This window comes from Nuphar pumila, chromosome 2 (assembly GCF_984573655.1).
Source record: "Nuphar pumila chromosome 2, dmNupPumi1.hap1.1, whole genome shotgun sequence".
In the NCBI taxonomy this organism is placed as follows: domain Eukaryota; kingdom Viridiplantae; phylum Streptophyta; class Magnoliopsida; order Nymphaeales; family Nymphaeaceae; genus Nuphar; species Nuphar pumila.
Genome location: NC_143250.1, coordinates 108,193,299 through 108,221,110, shown reverse-complemented (window position 1 = coordinate 108,221,110; position 27,812 = coordinate 108,193,299). Strand labels below are relative to the sequence as shown.

At 34.0% G+C, this 27,812-nt stretch overlaps 1 protein-coding gene across 1 annotated transcript in view; it reads left to right on the top strand.

Moving 5' to 3' along the window:
* LOC149846638 (protein POLLEN DEFECTIVE IN GUIDANCE 1-like) overlaps positions 1-27,812 on the top strand; it is a 58,196-nt gene extending 30,384 nt beyond the window's left edge. The window contains exons 4-11 of the mRNA XM_089996464.1: positions 24,719-24,807; positions 24,984-25,057; positions 25,152-25,289; positions 25,385-25,562; positions 25,872-25,969; positions 26,066-26,188; positions 26,952-27,020; positions 27,108-27,812. Of these exons, the coding sequence (XP_089852590.1) occupies positions 24,719-24,807; positions 24,984-25,057; positions 25,152-25,289; positions 25,385-25,562; positions 25,872-25,969; positions 26,066-26,188; positions 26,952-27,020; positions 27,108-27,314 (976 nt within the window). The 3' untranslated portion in view covers positions 27,315-27,812. The remainder of the gene's footprint in view (positions 1-24,718; positions 24,808-24,983; positions 25,058-25,151; positions 25,290-25,384; positions 25,563-25,871; positions 25,970-26,065; positions 26,189-26,951; positions 27,021-27,107) is intronic.

The following is a 27,812-nucleotide window of genomic DNA, read 5'->3' as shown; positions in this document are numbered from 1 at the left end:
CGCCTTAAGGCGAAGCCCTTTGCGCTTCAAGGCGCTAACCTGAGGCATGAACAAAGTATTATATTTTTTAGAAGAAGTTTTTCAGTTATATAAATAGTTTTCAGATATTTTTCAGTTATATAATTAGTTTAAGAAGAAAAAGCAGTTATATTATATTTTTCAAAAGAAGTTTTTCAGTTATATAATTAATTTTCAGATATTTGTCAGTTATATAATTAGTTTTCAGATATTTTTTGTTATATAGTCAGTTTCTTAGTTACTTTTATATGTTAATCTCATATTTTTTAGTATTTATTTGAGATTTTTGAAGAAGCTATATTTTTCAGTTATATAATTAGTTTTCAGATATTTTTTGTTATATAATCAGTTTTTTAGTTACTTTTATATGTTAATCTCATATTTTTAGTATTTATTTGAGATTTTATATTTCTTATTGGTTGTTGCTTCATCAATAAAGCATTTATTTATTTATTTGTATTTTTAAATATTTTTAAGTTTTCAAATTTTTTTTTGAGGCTTACGCTTTACGCCTCGCCTCAGTTTTTGGTAGAGTGCCTCGCTACGCCTCAACGCTTTTCACAACACTGCTCTTGAGCTTAACCCTTAGTAACCAAGCGTGCCTTGTAGCGTTCTAAAGACCCATATGCTCTACATTTGACTTTGAAACCCCATTTGCACCCAATCACATTTTGAGTTGGGTGAGACGGAGCAAGAGTACAGGTACCATTACACATTAATGCCTCATATTCAAGAGTCATAGCATTTCGCTAGTGTGTGTTAAAATATGTGTACTATTAAATTATGTATCGACATTTGTAATTTCGTATATATTTATATTCATATATATATATAGATACATATACATATATACTATGTATATATGTATATATATCTATATCTATATATATATATATATGAATATAAATATATATACTTTATTCACCCAAAAGGGTATTTCTGTAAATTCTTATTTTGCGCATATTCCACTTTGGAATATTGCTTGTAATTTTTTACTTTTACTTTTTTTCTTTTCTTCTTTTTCTTTTTCCTTTTTCCCTTTTTCCTTTTTTGTATTTTGTGCCACATAGGGAGGCTTCCCAAAGAGTCGTTGGGGAGCCTCCAACGGTCACATATGTGACCGTTGGGGGCTCCCAACGACTCTCTTGGGAGCCCCCTTTTGTGGCTCCTTTTGGTGCTTATAAATAGGGGCTTTCCCCTTTGTATTCTTTACTTTAAGTAGGAGCTTTTGCTCCATTGTAATGGGTGTTACACCATTTTCTCTCCAATAATATTAACTTATGCCTTATAGGCATTTTGCCCCTTTTGTGGGTTATGTGTTAGCACATTATGTGCTTGTGTTGTTCCCTTTAGTGGGTATATTCGCACTTGATGTGCATGTGTATTGGTTCATTATTGAACCTAATGTATTCAAAGCCATTTCCTTGCATGGTATCAGAGCAAGGTTACGATGGGGTTGTCTCTTGGTGCAACAGAAAGCGTGATGCTCAAGAAATGGTGAAGTATTCATTGTTTCTCTCTTTTTTTAGTAGTTTTCGGTATGTATCTCTTTTTTAACATATTATGCATTATGAAACTATTTTTCTTGCACATTTAGTGTTTTTGATAGTTGAATCATTTCCTTTCACATTTCGCGTGTTCGTATATTTTAAAATATCTCCTTTTAAATTTGGTAAACTTGTTTATTGTCCAAATATATAATTCTTGGTTATATATTTATCGATTCCTCATCACATATAATAGTAATTTATGTTTTGCAAAATTGTTTTTCAATTATGTGAGATTTATGATTTTTTCATAAGAATTTCGTGATTAACCTATAAGTTAACTTTTTATATATGATTTCTTGTTAAATTAATGATCTTTGCTTAAAAACTCTTGTGTATGGTTTTTAGTGCATTTTTTTGTGAAAAAAAAAATATTTTGATATAATTCTTGTATGAGAATTTCTCACATCTAAATCTTTGTAGTTTACTTTTTTATGAACCCTAAGCAGTTCTTGTTAATGATAAATATTTATGAACTCCTAAAAAGTCTCTCAATGGTTTTGGTTTATTTAAAGAATTTTGAAAAATTGTTTGTGATAAATATGTTGTATGAACCATTGTGTTTATTGGGAAAGATCTTTTAAAAATCTTCTCACACTATATAGAATGCATAGTGTATCTATTGCATCCTTTGGTATAAAAGATTTTATTAATTTTTGATTTTTCTTCTAATGATGCAACTTTATAAACATGTTTGTTTGTATTTTTCACATAAGGTTTCAAAACCTCTTGATTGTATCTCTAAGGATGCCTACATTGGCCATAATATGGTCTTCTTTGTCTTAAATTGCATTTATCAAGCATATAATTGCATAATTAAAACTTGAGAGACTCAAGCATTTGTTCCTTTTTATGAAATACATGCATTATTGCATGTTTGCCACTTTTACGCTTTTTGCGTATTTTGTTCAAGTATTGTGAGAGTGTCTTCGTGCACTTCTTTTATAAAGTATTTATGCTTGTATGCGTATTGTCTCTTCGTAGATATTTTTACATTGTGGAGCTTTTGTGCACATTTCTTTTGGTGAAAGTGTAATGAATTTAGATATTGATTCTTTTGTCGAATCATTATAAAACATTGTTTGTAAGTGCTTATGACACTTTGTACGTTTCCGCATATCTCATCACAATCAAAGAATATTAAAATTTGTTGTATGGGATTTAATCCCAATTCTATAAATTTTCAAGTATTTTTTGAATATCTTTTCCTTGGATATTGTGTTAAAGCTCTCTTTGCGAACCATTACAGTTCTTGTGATGTCTTTGTTAAAAGCTTGATTATCCCAAGATGATTTCTTTATGTCATTATGTTTGTTGAAAATGTATTTTTGCCTTTTATGACACTTATTTTATCCATCACAAGTTGTTATATGATGCATCAATCCTTTTATGACCTTATTGTTATATTAGAGATGGTTGTAGAGGTGAGTTATGGGCACCTTATGTCATTTTAGATTGTCCACTTGCCATATTAAAGATGGTTGTTGAGGTGAGTTATGGGCACCTTGGGGACTCTAAAATGATTTGTTATATGATCTCTAATTATGAGTGTGTCACTCGTTTTTCCTCTTTTGGCCATTGATCTAGTGGATGCTCTCATTTATATGTAAATGTGATGGATATATGAAACCTTAAATGTTTTAAGGTATATTAAAATCAAGGTTTTTGAGATTATTGAATCTTATGAGTGCATTTGCACATTTGTGATTTCGTGTTTTGTGCTTTTGTGCACAAGTGTTCCAAGTGTTCTTGGTGTGTGTATATTCACACATTTATTCCAAAATGTTATTGTTATGGGTATTCTTTTTTAAAAGAATATTATTTTTTTTGATTCAAGGTTTTATTTATATGTTCGTCATTACAAGTTTTATTGCCTCAAAAGTCTTCTCCTTTTATGCCCCTTATCTAAGTGTCATCATATGTAGACAAGACATATTATTACACCTTTGTGTGTTGGTAGCCCGTTGTTGGCTTTTGTTCTCTTGGTCTAGTAGCTGAACACACTTGTCTTGAGTGTTATTATATGTAGACAAGGCACGTTGATTCACAACATGGTGTGTGATTTTAGTCCATGTTGGCATTTGTGTCCTTGTTCTAGTCACTAAGATGTATGCCCATGGTTGGCTTCTTTCACTCATTTCAAGTGTCATTTTATGTAGACAAAAGATGTATTGTGTTTTAGCCCATGGTTAGCTTAATACTCTTGTTCTAGTAGCTGAACATACTTGTTTTTTAGTGTCATTTTACGTAGACAAGAGATGTTTTTGGTCCATGTTGGCGCGTATTCTCTTGTTCTTGTCGTTGATGCACTCATTTCAAGTATTATTACATGTAGACAAGAGGTGTTTATACACACTTTTGTGTGTGTCTTTTTGCCTTTGATGACATTATAATTATGTTCTTGTTCTAGTAGCTTATACACTTGATTTGTAGGTTTTGGAGGACTAATGAGGTAGTTGCTTGTAGTGGATGAACTACTATTGAAAATTGCAAAATTTCATTCATAACTTGTGTTTTTAGATACAAGTGAATCATATCTATGATATGTTTTTTTCAAATTGATATTTTGGCATTCAATCTATATATTAAGTGCTTATGGTTTTTCGGCCACTTTTGTATTTGATATGCAAAATGAGTCTGTCTCAAATGATATTCATTCTTGAATCTTGGGTGGATGTTTTAATATACTTAGTCAAATCATGCTTCTTATATATGACATTTGTTTGACATAGATCTTCTCCCTAAAGATGTGAAAAACTCTATTGTTGATCTATGTGTGTTAAATGTACCTTTATAAAGCCCCTCTTATTGAAGTTCATATTCATCATGCCTTTGGACATTTGTATCCGTGTTCTTTTGTGCCCACACTTCTTCCTTTCAAGTATTGATAAATTCCTTTGAGTATTTATTGGGTCTTTGTGCAAAACGATTTGTGGAAGTTGGTGCACTTCATATACATTGTTTTTCTTGAAGACTTTTGGATTTTGCTTTTAAATGTCTCTTAATAGACATATTTCATCTTAGTAAATCATGATTTACCGTCATCCTTAAGGAATGCTACCTCTTATCTAATGACTTGAAAAGTTGTTACTATCTTTTTTAAAATCACTCTTGCTTGTCAATATATTATTGTTGCAATTCTTGGGTTAGAATATCTTATTTTTCTTGTATACTTTGAGTCAGTCTTCTCTTGGTTTGTTTTCTCTACAGGATCGCTAAGATACATCATGGATTCGATCAATGGAGAATTGGACTTGCAGACTTAGCTCAACTGTCATAAAGATGGAGTTTTTCCCTTAAGACTTTTGAAGAATTGGACTTCTTTTTAAGACTTTCCTTTGTTTTTCCAAACTTTCGGGTTTTTTCCCCGCAAAGTTTGAGGGGGGGGGGGTGTTAAAATATGTGTACTATTAAATTATGTATCGACATTTGTAATTTCGTGTATATTTATATTCATATATATAGAGATACATATACATATATACTATGTATATATGTATATATATCTATATCTATATATATATATGAATATAAATATATATACTTTATTCACCCAAAAGGGTATTTCTGTAAATTCCTGTTTTGCGCATATTCCACTTTGAAATATTGCTTGTAATTTTTTACTTTTTCTTTTCTTCTTTTTCTTTTTCCTTTTTCCCTTTGTCCTTTTTTGTATTTTGTGCCACATAAGGAGGCTCCCCAAAGAGTCGTTGGGGAGCCTCCAACGGTCACATATGTGACCGTTGGGGGCTCCCAACGACTCTCTTGGGAGCCCCCTTTTGTGGTTCCTTTTGGTGCTTATAAATAGGGGATTTTCCCTTTGTATTCTTTACTTCAAGTAGGAGCTTTTGCTTCATTGTAATGGGTGTTACACCCTTTTCTCTTCAATAATATTAACTTATGCCTTATAGGCATTTTGTCCCTTTTGTGGGTTATGTGTTAGCACATTATGTGCTTGTGTTGTTCCCTGGGTATATTCGCACTTCATGTGCATGTGTATTGGTTCATTATTGAACCTAATGTATTCAAAGTCATTTCCTTACAGTGTGGACACTGACTAGCTTGACGGAAATTTTTGGGCTCAGTATCCTGGGTGAACTGAGTTAATAAATCAATTAGTAAAGTATATAGAGTGGAGAGGTAGACCTTAGGTATGCGTGATCCATCTTGGGATCGGGTGACCATGGAGTGAGTGCGGAGAGGCTCAACCACACAAAGAAGATTAGGTGGGTCAGACGTGTGCGGACACTGGATAATGTGCTGGTTAGGGGACGGTAGAGATGATTGAGTAGTGGTCCAATCAGGATTATCGAGTAGAGCTGATGAACATAAAGGTTCAAATGGGGCCTGATTCAAAAAAGGTAAAGGGGCAACACTCCAGGGAATCAAGACTGAGGAAGAGACAGGAGGACGGGTGGGCGAAATGGTGGAGGACGTTATTTTGAGAAAGGAGAACTGAGTTTCATCAAATATCACATTTCGGGAAACAATGATTTTTCCAGAGGTGATATTGAGACATTGATAATCATGGTGACCGACACTGTAGCCAAGAAAAACATGTTTTTTTCATTTTATAATCCAGCTTATTGGAATGATAAGGTCGTAAACATGGGTAACATGCACATCCAAACACCTTCAAAATTTTATAATCAGGAGGATGCTGGAACAATACTTCAAATGAGGATTTATTTTGAATAACAGGAGACGAAAGACGATTTATCAGTGCAAAAAGCAAAAGTCCAATATTTGGTAGGAACGGCTGCTTGACTCATCAAGCTTAGCCCAATATCCACAATATGATGATGCTTTCTTTCAGCTGCACCATTTTGTTCATGGGTGTCTGAACAAGAGATTTTATGTGAAATCCCACACTCACATAGAAAAGGGTCTAAAACTCTATTCTCCTCCATCAGTTTGAAAAGATTTTATTTTTCGTCTAAAAAGGGTTTCAACTTTTGCCTTAAACAGACAAAACACTCTAGCAACATCAGATTTATGAGAAATCATATAAACCCAAGTAAACTTAGAAAATGCATCAACAAAATGAACATAGTAACGATAGTGATCCAAACTAATAACTGGGGCAGGATCCCACACATAAGGAAAAATAAGTTCAAGCGGTTCAGTGGTCTTGTGAACAGATTTGGAAAATGGCTGGACATGGCTCTTCCCTTATTGACAAGCATCACATAAGCTCTGTAAAGCGTTCTGATAAAAGGGAAGACCAAACTGCCGCACTACTTTCTGCACTACCCAAATAGCAGGGTGACTGAACCTCTTATGCCACTGATCTAGGGATGCTCACTCTCCTACAAGGGTAAAAACTTCTGATGGAACTTTATCTGATAGAGTCCTTCACTGCTCCTCCTTTGAATGATCGCTTTCCCTAAAGCAGGATGTAATATCTCATAAAATCATAAGTTTTAAAATTTAATAAATGATTTTTTTTACTTAAATAAACACATTTTTTGATGCCTTGGTTTAAAATAAGGTATATACATGTTATTAGGGGTTGACTATACTTTGGATCCGATATGGGTCTTGAACTCGATGGCCAAAATCCATGATCCATTTATGATAAGATAAATTATTTTTAAAACTAAATTATATTAGTAATAAAAATAGTAATAAAGATAAGATATATATATATATATATATTATTTAGAGATTGTGTTTTAAGGGGACTTTTATTTCCTTAAGAAAATAGATTTCTTTCTATTTTCTAAAAAAAGGACATCCCTCCAACAAAAGTTTCCTATTTGCGTTATATAAGGGATGTTAGCGTCTCTCTCTCTCTCAAGTCAGAGAGAGAGAGAGAGAGAGGCTGCAACGTGTTCTCCTCCTTCATCGTCTCCTTTTCTTCTTTTTGCGAATATGCAACAAAGGTACAAGATTTTCTCTTAGTTTGGCTTGGAGGGATCTAGCGTAGATCGACTCAAATATGGGTTTAGACTTTAAACAAAACTCGGTTGTCTTTGTTATACGCATTTTCGGACAGATTGAGGGATGAATTAAAAATCTGTATTTCTTTTATGCAAGACCAGTTTTGGAACCTGCGTGTTTGATTGGATTTAGGTTTAATACAAAGTCTGTATTTTTTATTTATGAAAAATCTGAATTTTTGGTTGTTGGAAAAAAAATCCGTCAAGTACCCATTTTTCTGGGCTGTTTTCAATACTAAATAGGGATTGATTTCTTTTTATACTGGTGTGTGGGGGGCCGATGCTAAATCTTGCTTGACAGCCAGATTTTTGAGATATATATATATATATATATATATATATATATATATATATATATATATATGTTGACAATGAACTTTGGTTGTTTACTTTCCCTGTTTTGGCTGATAAGATAAATCTGATTTTAGTGTTATTATGTTAAAACTAGAATCCGTTATGTGAACCTGATTCGGTTGGTATGGATCGGACTTTGCATCCACTTTTAAATGATCTGTTTTAGTTAACTAAATAGTGATTTGAAAATCTGATTAGAAATCAATTTGAAAAATCTGATTTTTTCTTGAAGATCCTACAATTTGAATTTTTATTTAGCATGATTAAGTTTGATTTTTCTTTAGAAATTAGTAAATCTGATCCGTCTTGAATATTTGGTCAAACTGAAATCTAGTGGATGCTAAATTGGATTAGTTATAAAAGTTTGGATTTTCGGTTGGCATGGTAAAACTGATTTGCTTGTTTCAATGTACATTCATTCGTTGGCCACGAATATGCATTGATGTTGTGTACTGTGAACACTAGTTGGCATACTTATGTGTGATTGATGTTCACCGAAATTTGCAATGCCATTTAAATTTCATTAAATTGTGTAGTGGTTATGTATGAACCACTGATGAACCTTTGAAGGCCAGGTGCATATGTTGCTCATGAAATAACAAGTTTTAAATGCATTGCAATTGTTCTATATTGCTTTGTAATTAATTACACTATTTAAATTGATAGGGAAAAGACCCAAACTTGTTAATGCATATTGATTTGCATAATTGTTTTTGTGTAAAAAACCCTTGATTAAGAATGGTAAAAGAAACCAAACAATGTAATAATTTTTTTTCCTTCGTAGCCCTCTAAAATTGTTAGATACTTGGATGGTGGTCATGGGGAACCGTGAGGATACTAAATGGCGTGTGCACTGTTTTTTTCAAGAACCCGACGTATGGTTCATGTTCTCAACCATGGTTGTAGGAAACTTTCACCACTTTGCTTGGGGGTGATGCTGTTAGATTCAGCTGCAGTTATTGGTATACTGAAAAAGTGACGTCAATGAATGTTGATTTTTTTGTCGTCCCGACATCAGGTGTTGATTCCTATTATTTCGATTGATGGTGTTGATTTCTGACATCGGTCGAGGGACATGTGTAGGACTCTATTAATAAAATACAAATTGTGTGTTAAAATACCACTAAGAACTGCCTTGAACATCGAGAATTTGGTCTGTTTTGAGTATTTGCGGGTTTTATACTAGTGAAAACTTAAATGTGTTGCATTTAAGTAGGGACATGCATTCAAAAGCAATATTGATAATTAAAGTTAAAAAGTCATTCATGCATATTGCATTGATTCATGCATCCCTAAATGGTTAATTTAGTATGAGATTGTTAGTTGTTTGAATTAAATTCCTTATATTGCAAGTTTGTTTTGAACATGTGATATTTGTTGGGCTCTCTTAAACTTGTGTTCGATTTGATTTATTTTAATTTTCTTATTGTTGGATTTTGAGAAGGTCTCGTATGAGAACTTTGGTTCTTAACTTGTTTTTAAAAAACCTTTTTCAGGTACTGAGGCATAGTGATGGAAGGATCGACTTGCTGAAAGGATCGAGGGTTATGTATTGGCGAACCTGATTCGGATAGCTTTTGGGAGTTATTGTTTTGGAGAACCTGTTAAACCTTAAATGGTGAATTTTTAATTAAATTAAATTAAATTTAAATTCATGGTTTGATTTATTCTATGTATGAGATATATGTTGGGTTGTGTATATTAAATTGTAATGTGCCTCAGATCCCTGGGATATCTTTCCATAATGTTTTAAAAATCATTTATTTGTTTACAAAAAGAAATTCCGCAAAATTTTCGAGGGTTAGTTTGGGGTCATTACACATGATCCTTAACCCAACAATGTTCAGAGTGAAATTAAAAAATGACATTATTATCACGGGTAAACTTATTCACTGAGATCAAATTTCTTGTGATATGCAGAACATGCAACACATCTTTAAGATACAGTTTTGAATTATCAACAAATAAAGAGGATGAACCAATGCGATAAATTTTGAAATATGATCTGTCATCTATTTTGACCCTATCCTTGCCTTCATATGGCGAGTTTAGATCATGAGTAACATGATGGGATGCACCAGAATCTGGGTACCAATTTCCTTCATTCAGATTGGTGGTAGTGGCTTGATATGCTTGTGGTTGAGATTCATGAGAATTATTTGGATTTTTAGGGAAGCTTCGAGTGATCTGAAAGCACCTCTTTGTCCAGTGTTCAGTTTTTTCATAGTATTGGTAAACCACAGTGCTACGGTTTTGGTCATTACCTAGATTTCTTCCTCTGAACCGTCCTCTACCTCTTTGCTAACCACTACCTTGGTTATTATTTTGGTACCATTTAGATTGTCCACTAAATGGTTGGTGTTGCACAAATTGGCAGATGAGCTTGACATCACGTCGTCATGATCTACATCACTAAGAGAAGCCTCTTCGATCAGCAACCACAGGTTCTTTACGAGTCTTGATGGACGTTTTAAAGGAAGCATACTCTTGAGGGAGGCCTCTTAGAAGATGTAGAACAATATCTTCATCGCCCACGGGCCGTGAGGCCACATCTAGCTAATGAGAGGGCATTTTAGCTCTTTGGAAATATTCATTTATGGTCTTGGTTCCCTTCTTTAGGTTATGCAGTTCTTTTAACTGCAAAACTTTGGAACAGGACTGAGCAGCATACAAGTTTTTAAGAGCAGTCCACACGTCAACAACTTGAGCATGGATGGACTCAGAAAGAGACGAAATAATCCAGCTGAAAAGAAGCTTGTCATGTCTCAGCCATGTCAAATATTCAGGATTCATAACTTGGGTTTTTCCATCATTAGACAAAACATATTTGTCCGAACATTCTTTTGATCCATCGATAAACCTATAAAGATCATAAGACAGGAGAAGGGGAGTGAATTGCGACTCCCATAACAAAAAATTGTCTGCATTTAACTTAGTACTTAGAAAGTACTGCAGATTGGAAGGAGCAGGTAATATGGGAAGCGAAACAAAACTTATCTGAGAAAAGACCAGAGTTGCCAGTCGAGGAAGCGAGAGCGGGAAGCAGAAGCGGGAAGCGGAAGCAAGAAGCGGGAAGCGAGGCACTTCTAAAATTTTAAGAAGCGGGAAGCGCGGGACGACTTAGGAGCGAACCAGAAAGCGTCTCGGAAGCGACCCGAAAGCGACATAGGATTCAAATGAGAAGCGAAAGAGAAGTGAATAAGAATCGAAAGAGAAGCAAAAATGTAATTATATATTTTTATTTTATCAAAAAATAAGATTTATGTCATCATTGACAAAATAAAACATGTATCTAAGACAATAAATAATATAAGTTGCATTTATCTAACAAATGCATCATTTGCTACTTTCAAGCATTTAAAAAAAATACATCAAGAGAAGATCATAATTTACATTCCTGTTGCAACCATTTAACAAATGCATGCAAACACTAAATAATGCATTAAAAAAACTAATAAATTTGATTAAAAAGCATATATTTTCAATGAAAGAATTAAATGACTTGATTGTTGTAAATCTTGTGATCTCTGCAACATAGAAAATGAGAAATCAATAAACTCAAAGATTACATAGAGATATGGTTAAATTTTTAAGCTATAAAGTTCTAAAGTGTAAATTATAAGATATAAAGTTCTAAACTATAAACTTAAAATTAACATAATCCACTATTTCACTTCATCATGTAAGGTTCAAAATAAAAGTACATATCAAACCAACAAAATATTATAAGACCATGACAAAAAAAATAACATAAAAGTTTCTAAGTTGGACTACAATACATCATCAAAAGAATAATTAAAAATTCAAGAGTTCATTAATCTGTCATCTTTCTCTTTCCCTTCAAGTCAGCAATAGATCGAGAACTTTCCGCATCATCACGTGCTTTTTATCTTTCATGACCATGCCTTTCGCTCCTTCATTTTCTATAACGAATATGTTAAAAAATAAAAAATGTTAAAAAATCTTAATTTAAAATATAAAAAATACATATATAGAAAAAAGTAAAAATAAAAAACACAAGATCAACATACCTTGTCTAGGTCTTCTGCTAAAGAAACGACCAATCCGACCTTGAGGAATTGATGGTCGCTCTTGTATATCTGCAGTTCTACTAGTTCTGTTAGATTGATTTGTATCATCTTCAACTTTATTTGTATGTATGATTATTGGAGGTAATCGAGCTCTTAGCTGTGCATCTTTGGGTTTGGATTTGGAAATAGTGCTTGATTGTTGTGCACTATCATCCAAATCTCTCCATCGCATGTCATCTAATCTCAATGTATTTTCTTCTACAATAGAAAGTTCTGGATTGATATCCCATTTTCGACTAGGTCCTTCTTTGTAGCGATTGTTGCACCTTTTATAACAAGAATATAAAATATGAATGTTAATAAACAATCAATGATAAAAAAAGAGAAAAAAATACCAAAACAAAAAGTACAACACAGCTTAATTATACTTGTCAATCAATCGAAGATTGAAATGAATATACACCAAAGTATCAGCACAATCTTCATTGAGCCTATTTCTTTTAACATTGTGAATATAACTATAGGTGCTTCACACTCTTTCTGCAGAAGATGTGCTAATAGGTTGAGATAAAACCTTAATGGCTAATGCTCTCAACTCAGGTGTATCACCACCATAAAAACGCCACCAATTAAGCACCGACATTGTAGGATTCGATGCATCTATTCTTGCTGCATTTCAGCTAAATCTTTCACTTCTTGATGCAAAATCTACAAGTTGCGACCCATAAAGCGTAGATAGCTCTTCATTTTCAGCAGATATGACTTCAAGCACGAGCATTGCACCGTCTAAGATATCATTATCCTTTTCTGCAAAAAAAAATGTTTAATAACTATAATAAGAAAATGTAAATGAAATAATTAAATCATTAAACTTTATTAAATAAATAGAATAAAAATTTTATCAGGAGAAACTCGTTTGACCCCTCCTGCTGCTGGGATCTTGAGATACTCCGACTCGTAATATTTTGGAGTAAGCATGTGGGCTAAACTATGGAGAGACACATTCATTCTATCCCATCTATTTGAGATAATCTGATGAATCTTTTCATATAAATCTGGTTGTCCTTTTAAATTGTCTTTGATTTCCCCCAACATGTTATCCATGCCTTCATGCACTTCACCAATTATAGAGCCTTACTGATCACAAATTTTAATCATCTTATATATGAGTTTTGTAATCAATAATGCTAAACATACAGAATCCCAATATTTTTCATTAAGAACAATTGTTTCTGTTGTAACAACTCTTTTTTTCATAGTTGCATCCGTGCATGATTGCTTCCACTCGCTCCATATATCTGAAATTACTGTAAGTCTCAAGCTCTCCCTCACATCAAGCAAGCGCTTCAAAGTAGTATAATGTGAAGAAAACCTTATTTTTGCAATCTTTATTAGCTCTAATTTTTCATTGTTTCTAAAGATTGCTAGTGCTTTTGAATGATTTGTGATATACTTCACAATTTCTTTACTCTGCAAATATGTTTCTCCCAACCAATGGAACTCATGTGCCAAATCCTTAAAGATCAAATTAAGTGTGTGCACAACACAAGGTGACCAAAAAATGTACTTATACGTTTGTTTTAATTCTTCACCTGCTAACTTGCAATTTGCTGCATTGTCTGTAATCACTTGCACTACATTAGAAGGCCCCACAAGTTTAAATCCCGTCTTAAAAAACTCGGCAATGTTTGCAGCTGACTGTTGCACATTAAAAAAATCGCTTGCATATAAGAACATCGAGCCAAAACAGTTTGATGCAAGTATATTTATCAAGTGTTTGTTCTTGATATTTGTCGAACCATCGGAGACAATGGAAACTCCAAACTCAAACTTTTCTCGAAATTCATTTAACTCTATGTGAACACACTCTTTCTCACTGTCAAGCAACGTTGTTCGCGCTTTTTCATATAATGGGGGTTTATATCCAGGCACTTTACTAACTGCAGATATCATCTCTTCCTAATATGGTGATCGAAGCACATTGAAAGGTATGTCATTTGCACACAAAAATCTGATAATTTTGTGATCTACATCATCTCTTTCTACCGTTTTAAAAGTATCACGAATATCAACTGTTTTTCGGCTTCCACTAGATGATGTAGTCATACTAATAGGCTTCTTTGGATTATCAGTTCTTGATCTCCTCAACTCAAATGCACTTGATGAAACCTCCACTCGGCGAACTTGTCTCTTAATTTTTCTTGCCAATTCTGCATTTTTTGCAACTACAGGGCAAAAGGCAATCCCAACATTTTGTCCCTTTGGAGATCCCATGAGATGTGCAAAAACTCGAGTATATAACCCATGATAAATATTTTTTCAGTGCTTGCATATAAAAACCTGTGTTTCACCTTGCTTTCCTTGCCCACTCTTCTTTTGTTTCAATACATGGCGCCATAGCACTGTTGTTTTATGCATGCTAGGTGGTTCATCATCTTGGTCATCTTCAGAATAGTAGTCATATTCTTCTTCATCTTCCTCATCAAAACAATTTTCATTTCTGTCCTCAAACTGATATGGACAATCAGAAGACCTCTTGCCCTTTCTTGCATTGTCCTTCCCAACACTACTAGATGATTCATGCTCCAAATTATACAAAGAATCATCATCGTCATCATAATTATCGTGATCATAGCTTGTGATGGTCATTAATGAAGCAAAGAACATGCAAATATACCTGCATCATAAAAGTATATGAATCATTTTAGAACACTTTAAAAAAACTATTATTAACAATAAATGATGGAGAGTGAAGAACACAAATCATTAATGAAACTGGAATGCCAAAACAAAAGGAAAAAAAAAGAGACCCAAAGTGAACCATGAACGTCCCTTGCAATCGAATTCCCGTAAATTACCGTGGGGTTTACTAAACAACTTCAGTGTCAGCGCACATAAACTAATCATGCTCATTTCTTAAAATAATCCAGACAATATGTATCACACACAGCTTCGCAGTCACAATCTAAATTTTAGAACTGTGAAACCAATCAGATTTCCTTTTTCTAATAGCATTAACACCCGTAATGAATACAGAGGAGAGCATCAAGCCTTAAAATTCAAGTTTAATTAAACTAAATCTCAAACAAACATGCAGTTGAAACACCATAGATTTAATTTAAATCAGGAAATCACAAATAGGTAGAAGCCTGATAAATCCAATCTAAAAAGAACTGCAGGCTATAGTTCTATTTATTCTTATCAGAAATTTTGGTTTAATGCCCATCAAATCAATTTAACGAATCAGTACATGAATCAGCCAAGAGTCCAAGACTCAATGCATATAACAAAATCTATGTATAAAACCCATAAGGTTATATATATGATTCTTGAAAACCTGTTCGTAATAAACAGCAGGCTTATACACACAAGCATCGATCAATCGATTTAACTACAATCAGTGTGAACCCATTTTAGAAGGATGCATATTAAAAATCTATAACGCCAATCAGTTTATTTCAAACAAAAACAATCTTGATCATACGTGAACCTAGTACAAGAAACAAATAGATCAACATTTAAACCAACACATCTAATTTAAACAGAATTAAAATCTCAGCAAAAGTCCTTAAAAGAAATTAGATCTTTTTATGTTCATCTAAAACCCAAATCAGAAAACTGATACCCGAATCAGCAAAGACAGTTTGTGTTCCACCCGTATCACAGGGGGTGTACCCGGAGTGATACAACTATTCCTAAATAAGGCGGCGATAGCCCCTATTCGAGTCTAAAGCCACTCACCCTATGGTAACTACGCTCACTGATTCCACTTTTTGACAGATTGCAAAAATCTGAATGGGAGACATTCAGACAGACTTAAGAAAAAAGAGGAAGAGGACATCAGAACTGGTTTAAAGAAATAAAAAATTACCGTGTGTTCACCCACATCCGGAACAACCAAGAAAAGTTGGTCGTCAAACGTCAATGGATTTCAGAAACGCAGAGTCTCAGACTCGTCCGAACATTGGTGGATGAGAGAGGAGAGCGAATCGAAAGAGAGAGGTTGTCGGACGTCAGTGGATGAGAGAGGAGAACATACTTGAACAGAGACATTACCAACGTCGCTCGAGGAGGTCTTCAGTCGTCGGACGTCAACAAAGGAGGAGGTCGCCGGTTGTCGAAAATGAGAGGGAGAGAGAGAGAGGAGTCGGGTGAAAAACAAAACCCTAAGACTTCGGTTTTTATGTTTTCACGATTTTTTTTTCAAATGCCTATTTTGCCCTTATTCAGAAAGATATTTCTTTTAGTTTCTTGTTTTTCATGTGTTAATTTCGTTTTTAAAAAGGGTAAAATAGACATTTCATAAATGTGTACCCCTTTAAAGGGGGACGCATCTCCCTTTAAAGGGGTGCGCGTTTCCCTTTAAAGGGGGATGCATTTCTTCTTTTTTACGTGCGCTTCTCCATGCATTTCGGAAGCGCCACATTTCGCGCTTTTGAAACGCGTCTCGGGGAAGCGCGCTTCCCCTGATACATGTGTGTTTCCGGTAACTCTGGAAAAGACTGCTAACGATGATCCTGCCATTTTTCTCTGATGTGATGTGTGATCCTAGGCTGACTGAGGAGTTATCCCAATGCTAGCTTTGATACCCATAAACAAGCACATTAGATGGAACTTCTTCTTTAGGTGGCGCCACTTGAATGTGGTTGGGAGGTTCCACATTTGAGGGAACTTCTCTCTTATCCTTAGGTGGCGCCATATGTGGTTCCTCATGTTGTGCTGCAACAGATTTTTGGATCCAGATCCGGTTTGAGATCCACAACTCTAACGATATTTTAAAAATATCGACGATATGGTGACTGGTTAGAAACATATTTTACATTATATGGATGTACTTCTCAGAAGTTTTTTTCTTTCACCCTTGTTTGAAGCTTTTTAATCATGCTTTGACATGGTGGAATTCTCCTGAAAAAGTCTAAAAGTTTGATAAAGAAGTGGTTTCATTCATTGACCTGAAAGAGAAGATAAAAATTGTTGGATGAAGTGGCAATATTTTTGGCAACACTAAGCAATTCATTGAGTTATTACCAAATTCCACAAAGAAAAAAAATTCTTTAGATTCTTTATTGTGTGAGAACTCTGTTAATAAAATGTATCGGTGGTGGATACATAAAAATATGCTGAAAGAGTTAAAGCTTTTCCAGGTAGCAAGCACTAGTGAAGCTAGCATAAATGCTATAGCTATTGAGAGTTAAAATTTAAAAGTAAATCAAAAAATGGAAGAGAAGGGAGAGAAGGTTCAAAGTAAAAGCAATATGAAGGTTGATATAAAGGGCAGTGGAACAAAAAGGAAAATACAACTCAAGATAATTAATGTGATCATTACGAAATTAGCCATGTGAAAAAGAAGTGTTGGAAGCTGCATTCTGGTTGACATCCAAAGTGGAAACAATTAAAAAAAAGAAAAAGAAAAGGGGAAGGAGGTTTTCATTGCAAATGAGAGAAAAACTATAGGTTATTCAAGTTGTTCTCAAGTTACTCTCATGCCAGAACCTCATAATCAAAAGATGATATAGCAATACATGAGGAGCTCTTCTGCTTGAAGATTCAGGTGAAGCGCGGCAATTGTAAATCTGAGAAGCTAGAGAACCTTGATCGTTAAAAATAGTGATAAAACTGTTGTTACCTTAAAAGGTTGTTAATACAGAAAAGTACGTTGCCAAGATAAATTGTGAAGTTTGGGCCTCTTGTATGTCTGTCCAAGTGATTCTCTACATCTTTATGTAGGAGGCCAAGATGCAACCGGTTATAGGAGGTTGCGACAATACCGATTCATAAGAGGTGGAAAAAAATTGTGATTAATGCTGCAAACAATGAAGAACCTGTCTCTTTGATTATTATTGCTCAAGCAAGGAGACTGATGAATGCTTGTGAAAAGTTTAGTGAGACATAAAAGAAGACCTAGCAATATTGATTGAACTTTCATTGCAATTGGGCCTAGGCTGAATGAAAAATGCTTCTAAAGTGGCTTGAGGATCTATTTTCAGTTTGTCAATGTTTGCCACCTAAAAGGCCAGTAGAACACAAGATCCAGTTGATTGAAGATTCTCTGCTTTCTAACATTAAGTTATACTGAAGTTTAGTGTTAGAGAACAGGATATTAAGAGAAATTATGGAGATGACAAGAAAAGGGTGACTAAGCATAACTGCTATCCATGTGGTTTTCTTGTTGTTGGAGGATGTGCATTGAGTCATTGACTATCAGGCTTTGAATAAGATCACAATCAACAACAAATGTCATTTAGCACAGATTGGTGATTTACGGGACCAATTACAATATGTGTGATATTTTACTAAGTTAGACTTGAAAGCTAGCTATCATCAAGTGTATATCCATGAAAATGACATTTAAAAAGGATAGCTTTTTCGAAACAGAAAAAAGTTTGTTTGTGCTTGGTTGCTGTTCAAATTTTGCAATACTTTTGCTACCTTCATGCATCTTATGAATGGAGCACTTTGACCTTTATAGAAGAGTTTGTGATTGTTTATTTAGATGATATTTTGATGTATAATAATTATTGAGAACATTGTCACAAAATGCCGTGAAACCCAAGATACTCCAAAAAAGATTAGACTACATCTTATTTAGGCAAATGAAATCCAAATGCCATATCACAATGCATTTTTGTATGAAAACGACGAAACAAAAGTGAAATACAAGAGTTTGAGAATAAATAATTTCATTAGTAAGAAATATAAAATACATTGAACCTCACTACAAAATACACTCATACACACCTAAACTACCCATCACTCTCAACTACACATGCACACACCACCTTTTATTTATAGAAGAAGTAGAAGACGAATGAGAGAAAGAGAGAGTACAGTGAGGGCTCTCTAGTCATTGGACTAGCTCCCAACGGCGAGTCAAAGTCAACTTTAGTTGACTAAAATAATATTACATAAATATATATTATATATTATATATACAAAAAATATGTATAAAAGATACATATATCTTAACACCCCCCTCAAACTTACGGTATCTCACCGTAAGTTTGCAAATACAAAAGAAAAAACCCATGTCTTTAAATGGCTTCATAGTCTTCATCAAGCTCCTTCATTAGTTGCTTTCATGGAAGGGTGCATAGAATCTTCAATATTTTTGTTCAACTATTTGCTCTTCAAGATCTTCAATACCATCATTTCCTTGATAATCTGTAAATAGAGCTAGCCAAATATCCCAAAACCAAAGAAAATTTTAAAATATTATTTGTTTCAAATATATTGCTATATATTATGGAGAGAGGATGGTCGAACACACCAAAAACCCAAAAAATATAATACATAGAAAATAAACTAAACAATTTTAAAAGAGAGTATCAAGAAAAAATAACTTTAAGCAGTAATTTTTAAAAATTAACAATTTGATCAAGATACAATAGCCATTAAGAAAGAGACGAGGAGCATTTCTAAAAGATAATTTTAAGAAATCTAATTTAGACAATCATAACCCCAAAATCAACATATTTTTCAAGAAATCATAATTACTAATCATAAGAGAATTTGACCACTAAAGTTCAAAAGACAACAACAACAACTACGTCCCAAAACAATTGGGGTCGGCGATATGAACCAAAAAAGAAAATCATTCTGGGTCTTCCACATGAATCCTTCTCCTCCAATCATTTCTATCCAATGCCATGTCCTCGGTTTCGTTATGTGCTTTTCCTTGTATGGAAAAATGTTTATTGATAAATTTTCATGCATCTTATATGCATTTCATTGATAATATATATATATATATATATATATATATATATATTAAGATTGTGGTTTGGTTCTTTGCGCTTAAACCCACTTTAGGTTGTGAGTGAATCCTAATGGGTTGTGATTTATGAGATTTCTCTCATTTATTATTATGTGCATTAATTTTTTTTTTTAAATGTATATGTTGAGGATATTCAGATTAGTTCCATGTTGGTTATCTTGCATAAATTGTTGTATGCATTTTTGTATAAATTTAGTTAATTCTTTGTGAGCTTTCTTGAATTTCTACATTTTATATGCATGTTTTAATTGATGATTTGTACTTTCATTTGAAGTGTTTGTTTAAACCTTTGAAATATTATCAATGCAAGATTGTTTATCTCTTCTTGACAAATTTCAACAGTAGTTTGCTCACCACAAGCAATCACCTCTTTGACCTCCAACTCAATATCTTCAAAATTCAAGTATATCAGCACGTAGGACAAGAGATCAAACACAAATGTCAGCAACAACTAAACCAGTGACCATGCACCAACAATACCAGATATCTAAATTGACAATAACAACCATCTACATCCACAAGAGGTGCATATCCCTCACCTCACAAATAATTGTAAAACTATAAACAACATCACTTTCAACGGGTGCACATAACTCACCACACTTATAAAACAAAATCTCTTATCCAAAGAAAAAATTACTCAAATAAGAAGGGTGAGTGGAGAAACACGAGTGATAAAGATAACTTGTAATGAAAACAAACTTATGACATCAAGAAGATAAGAATGATGATTTGAAAATATCATACAAATCAAGACAAGAACAACAAATTTTACAAACTTTTGAACCACCATGGTTTCAAAAAAGGATAGCCATCACAGATAAACATAATTACAAGCATCAAACATAATAACAATGGCCAAATAAACAAATGAGTAATACAACACACTTACAAAACTAGAGATCAAACAACCGTCGGTTAGAGCTGACAATCTAAATTGACAAAACCGAGGTGCACATAACTCACCCCAACAAACATCTCTGGAGGTGCACACAAAAAATCCAAGATCATACACAAGTACAACCAATCAAGGATGCTTACAAAAAAGATCTTAATTTATACAAAATAATTTTGCATAATAAAATAATCTTTTAAGAGAGCAATAGATTAAAGCCACTAAGACAAAAACATATGCCACACAGAATCTATGAAAAATCATTAATGGGACGTAAAATATGCATAGGGATTTGCACATTCAAACACGTGTACAAGACATAAATATGCAAATGATATGCCTATCGAACAATCTTATGAGAGAAAATTTAATAACATATAATTCATCCATGGCATTATTATTGAGTTTAAAGTCATAATGACACACGACATAAAAAAACATACAAGAATTTGAAATTCTTAAGGACCACATCCTATGAAGTAGAAAGATCACATATAACAAATATATAGGATTCTCATAATTTTTCAAGCCCATACACTCAAAGGGCATGCTTTGACACATACATTCATAAAGTTACAAACAAGCTCGCACAAGAGCCAAAAAACACAATATACCATTAAAGAGATTTTACAACTTCTAATTCCAATAAACGAATACTCTAACGCCTCAAAAGAACATGCATTAGAGGAAAACTTTTTAGAAAATAGTTTGAGAACAAAAAACACTTTTAACATATTTTTCCATAAAAAATTTCATGCCCAAGAAATAGCCACAATGCCATAAAAGGTTTTTTTTTTAAATAAATACATCTTAAGGTAAAGATCCCACATACCAAAACATGAGAACCTTGAGTCCAAGCCGCATATCAATCAAATTTCTTCATGAAGCACGAACTTGAACAAGATACCAAGAACAAAGTACCTTGCTCTGGTACCATATCACCTATGTCACAGGGGCTCGACATAGAGGCCACCGTACCCGCATTGACGTGATGTGGTGCAGCACCCGGTGCGATCAATGTGATCCTGGGTGCGGTCAACCCGCACCCATGGTTTAAAAAAGGAAGGGGCTCAAGAATGGGTAGGGGTACCTCGAGCGCCCCCCCCCCTCGCTATTAAAAAAACAGGGTTTTCCTCGATCCCCCTGCACCCAAGTTATATATATATATATATATATATATATATATATATATATATATATATATATATATATATATATATATATATATAAAAAAAGTGTATATATTAAAATAGATATACCCTCCTGCACCCCGCACCCAAGTTTTTTTAAAGTGCCTTATCGCCGCACCCGCACCTATGTGACATAACATATCACGAAATGGCATGAAATCCAAGATACTCCAAAAAAGATTAGACTAAATCTTATTTAGGCAAATGAAATCCAATTGCCATATCACAATGCATTTGGATATGAACAAGACAAAACAAAAGTGGAATACAAGAGTTTGAGAATAAATAATTTCAAAAAATAAGAAATATAAAATACATTGAACCTCATTACAAAATACACTCATACACACACCTAAACTACCTATCACTCCCTCAACTACACCACCTTTTATTTATAGAAGAAGTAGAAGAAGAATGAGAGAAAGAGAGAGTAAAGAGAGAAAAGAGAGGGCTCTCTAGCCGTTGGACCTAGTCCAATGCATAGAATGACTAGCTGTTGGACTAGCTCCCAGTGGCTAGTCAAAGTCAACTTTAGTTGACTAAAATAATATTACATGAATAGATATTATGTATATATATTATATATATAAATATATGTACATATTATATACATAAATATATGTACATATTATATGCATATACATATATATTATATATACAAAGAATATGTACAAAATATACATTTATCTTAGCAAACACATGTGACTTATTTTATTGCAATTGAATGGTACATGGTATGAATTCAAAAAGCAAACTTTGGTATACCTTAGATTCATGGTAAGTGAAGGTGAATTGAAGATATATCTCGCTAAAGCAAAGGTCATCTCATGTTGCCTTAAACCTAAAACTGTGCTTGAGGTGTAACATTTTATGAAAGTATGCCAATATGTATGTATTGGATTAAACCTAAAACTGTGATTGAGGTATAGTGGTTTATTCAGGTGTAAAGTATTGGGTTAAATCTAAAATTGTGATTGAGGTGGTAATGTTTTATGAGAGCATGCCAATATGTATGTCAGTTCGTTTGTGATCGAAACCAAGCAAAAGTTTGAGTGGTTAAAAAAAATGTGTATATGCATTTTAATTGCTAGAAAAGAAAGATATATGGAACACCAATATTATTCTCACCTAACTTGCAGAGACCATTTGAAATAGAAGCTAATGCATCTGGATATGCCCTAGGAACACCTGTAGTGCAGGATCGGAAGCCAGGACCATAAATTGATAAAGGATGCAGCACTTAATTATCTTACTTAAAACAAAGAGCTGTATGCACTTCATCATACTGTGAACAACTGGTGTTTGTAATTGTTAGATAAGGAGGCGGTATTTCACACAAACCATAAACCTTAACAGTTTCCTCAAACTTGGACAACATTACTGCGCTATTGGCATTTGACATATACAATATATATGTAGTGGTTTAACCTGGTAATCAATTATAAAAGGGGTGCAACCGCTAAGATAGTATATGTTGTCTTGACCTTACCCTCCTACTAGTTATGAAATTTCAGCCATTGCACCACTCAAAATATGCCAAATTATATGCTTAGGAGAAGTGGAGAAAAAAATAACTGCCAGAACATGTATGATACAAGCAGCTGATAATGTGAATGGATTGGAAAAGTTCATATTTCTGAAATTGTAGGACACGTTAGGTTGAAAAACATTTCTTGTGAGATGCATATGTTGGCTTAAGTTATAGCAGTCTGTTGCCTGTTTTATAAAAAGGTGTATTGTGTGCAACAGTTCTAAGCCTTCAAATCAAAAGTTAGGTCCCTAGATACAGTTATTAGTGCCTAGTAAAATCTGGGAGAATAATTCTGTGGCATTTTTATGATTATTTGTGGTAGGTGATCGTTTTAGCAAGATGTTATGTTTAGTTCCTTAAGAAGACAATTACTTGTAAAGAAGCAGTCATATCATTCTTTCAGCATGTATGGAATAATTTCGGGCTACCTACCTTAAATATATTTGATCAAGATAGTAGATTTCAAAGTTATTTTTGAAATAACTATTGGGGGGATGATGGCACATGTTAAAATGAAGCACTGCCTTCCATACATAGATGGATGAACAAACATAAGTTGTCAACAGTATTGTGGTGCATCTTCTTAATGATAATAATTTCAAGCGTCCAGAATGTGGGATGGTGGTCTACCTTATTTATAATTTGAATTTAATAGGAAATCTACAGTTCTATTTATGGCACACTTTTTTAGGTTCTTTTGGGGTATCTACCACAAAGGCACTTTGACTTTGAATTTTTACTTAGTTTTGGGTGCTTGATAGGGAAAGGAGAACTCAAATGTTCTTTGAAAAGGTATGGAAGTCCCATGAAGAAGTTGATGTGCAACTAAACATGTCATGACAAAGTATAAGAAATGACATGATAAGCATCGTGAAGTTCAATTTTCAGAAAGAGGGCCTTGTATGGCTTCATCTAAGTTTATAATGGCCAAAAAGAAAGGTCAAAAAGCTTAAACCTATTAGATATAGACCCTTCCAGGTTTTGAAGAAAATTGGAGAGAACGCCTTCCATCTTGACCTACCACTATATATTGGAGATGTGTACTATAATTAATGCCAAAAACTTCAAGTCATGTAGCAATCTATGCTACATGAAGACCAAGGTAAGGAGCCTATGTTGTCTATAGAAGATATAAAAGTGAAGGCAAGGAAACTTTTTAGTTGTAGATTGTGTATTGGGGCAGTCAGTAGAACTCAAAGAGGAGGGATTGAGTCTTTTTGGACTGCCAGAATAGGACAATTGCTGAATTGAGCAAAGTAATACAGAAGAGGGAAATGAGAATGTCCACATTCAATTATTTGAGAAATCCAATCATGTGATTCCTCCTCTCTTGCTTCAGATCATGCTGGTACTTTTTTATTTTTTAAAACAAGTTTTGGACAAAATAGATAAATGTATTTGATATGCAAAATGCTTGAACAATTATTGTATGGCAGGCAGTTCCAGAGGCCATGTGCAGCAGAATTATCAGATTTTGGTTGCTTTGTGGTGTTGATTTGTGCAGTTGCGCTGTTGCAGGCGATAGGTATTCTTGTTATGGGAGAGTCATTATCTCAAGTTCATTGTATTATCTCAAGTTCATTGTAGTTTAGATTTCTCTGTGCTCTTGATGATTAGTTGTCAATGAAACATGCATTTATTATTTGGCTTCAGCAAACTAACAGAAATTCCTTTTCTGTCTCTCTCTTCTCCCTGAACCAGATATCAGCCTTATATATCATATAATTCGGGGGCAGGGTACACTTAAGCTGTATGTGGTGTATAATGTCCTAGAGGTGAGAAATCGTTCTTATGTCTTTGTGTTGAATAGCATGCTTATTGTGTCTGGACTTCCTTTCATGTTGTTAAATGGGTGCATTTCCATTGCAGATGTTTGACAAACTGTGCCAATCATTTGGTGGGGATGTTGTGCAAGTTCTGTTTAATTCTGCAGAGGGGGTTGCAAGCTGTTCACCAGAAAACATGACATTTGACCTTATGAGATTCATTTTGGACCAAACAATAGCTGTTATTGCATTCAATATCCTTTTTTACGAGACTTGACCTGATTAATCTTACCTCTGGTCTTGGGTATTCATTATATATATTTCCAAGTTCCTTAGCAAGTGATAATTGTCCATTCATTTATCTTGTTAGCTCAGGCGATAACTTTATCTACCTGCATCATTGCCCACAATAACGCATTACTAGCATTGCTGGTCTCAAATAACTTTGCAGAGATTAAAAGCAATGTTTTCAAGCGTCTTAACAAGGAAAATATCCAGACACTGGTGTACTATGGTATGTATTTTTTCTTCCTTTGGTTGTTTTTAGATGACAAGTATTCAAATATTTAACCTTTCTGTGTTTCTGATTTATCATTAGACATGACTAACTTGCACACACACACACACACACACACGCGCGTGTGTGTGTGTATATATATATATATATACATATATATATATATAGATAGATAGAGAGAGAGAGAGAGAGAGAGAGAGCAGTGGTATCTCTTTTTATTTTCTGTTCTCTTAACTTCTTCCCTGTTTGTTGAAAGAAACTATTTGTGCTGTTTCAGTTAATTATGTCACTTGTTTTGCTGAACAGATACCATTGAGCGGTTTCACATTACTGCATATATTCTGTTTGTGCTAGCTCAGAATATTTTGGAAGCTGAGGGTGCTTGGTTTGGGAGTTTCCTTACTGTATGGTCTATAATAACCTATCTCATCTTTCATAAAAGAGTTCATCTGGTTGGCCTGTTCTTGTCCCTCTATAAATGAATTCTACCTTTACTTCAGAATGCAGCCCTGGTTTACATGTGTGAGGTGCTTATTGACATCATCAAGCATTCCTTCCTGGCAAAATTCAATGACATTAAGCCTGAAGCTTATTCTGAGTTTTTGGAAGATCTCTGCAAACAGGTAAAAGAAATATTTCAACTTGTTTTTTCTTGCTGTCCACTTTTGTGTGGCCCACTCCAGTACCTACACTTCTGAGCCTCCAACACATCCCAAAACTGTCAAGCTACTGGAATAATTCACTGGTTCAAATGGATGACAGCACCTGTGGTATATTTTTTCCCAGGATTTGCACCACGAGGCATTGTATTCTAATCTTAATTTTTTTTAATTCATTTCTAGTGCGTGACTTCAGGACCTTGACCCTGAAATGTGAATAAAGCAGCTGAAGATGTTGAATTTATCTGCATTGAGTATAGCTTTAATAGTTCGATCTGCAGATAGCTTGTGTTGCTTTCTTTACTGTTTCTATGATACATGGTGATTGCGCTTAAGTTTTTCTTTGTCCATTCTCCATATGATGGTTGTTGAAAGTTGAGATGATAGTCAACATTACTGGTCTTGAAATAGTATTTGTGACAGTTGGAAAGAAGTTTTTCCTTTTTCTTGGGAGAATCTTTTTCTTTAAGTGAATGATAATAAGAAACTGGAAATAAAAAAAGATGGAGAACTCAATTTCTGGAGAAAAGTTGGCGATATTTACTTTTTGCTTATTTTTGTCAAAGAAATATTTAAAAGGCGATAGTTAAAATATTGCAAGATTTGTTGATTATGGTTGAACTTGAAAGTTGAAACTGTAATCCAGTAGAAATGCATGCAACCATCTGCATACATGTGATGCACGGTGATTGGTAAGTTGTCTTCTTTTCTGTTTTTGGTGATACAGACTTTGAATATAGAGCCAGAGGAAGGCCGGAAAAACTTGACTTTTATTCCACTGGCACCTGCATGTGTGGTATGCTATCTTTATATGAAAATGCATTCAAAGCCTGTTAGTTTATCGGTACAACATTTAATAATTGCTTGTATTATTGGTTTGTAGGTCATCCGGGTCTTAACTCCAATATATACATCTCATTTGCCATATTGTCCGCTTTGGTGGAGGCTTTTCTGGATCTGCGTGCTATCATTGCTTACTTATGTCATGCTTGCAGTCCTGAAGATAACGGTTGGGATGGGCCTGCGCCTTCATGCTGCATGGTACATAAAGAGGTGCCTCGGAAAGAAACATCACCTCCATTGTGACTAAGTTGATGATTTCTTTGCTGGGTCATGGTGGCTATCTGAATCCTTGTTAGTACCACATACTCCAGCTCAGTGTTCAGGTTATGATTTTATCCTTCAGTTTTGTCAAAGAAATTGCTTATTTCAGTCACTTCTCGGCTATAAATTTTTGGCATCTTGGTGAGCTGGCTGATGGACAAAGTTGAATTTTATCAACGGCATGCTTTCCTTTGTCAGCACCACGTGGTATGTTTCCTTAAACTGAAGAAAACCTCTTGGTGGTTTATATCATCTCTTATCTTGAGCTAGTGGATCCTCAGATATCAGAAACCATGCATTTGATATCAAGTGCTTACAGATGCTTACTCTGTTCCTTTGATGGAAGTTTTTCTATTCATTTGCAAATAATACTGTAAATGAGATTTTTGTGGAACAAACAGTTTTTCACCTAGGGGATTGACTGTGTATTTACAATGACACTGTAGCAAATTGAGGGTTATATGGATATTATTATACAAATGAA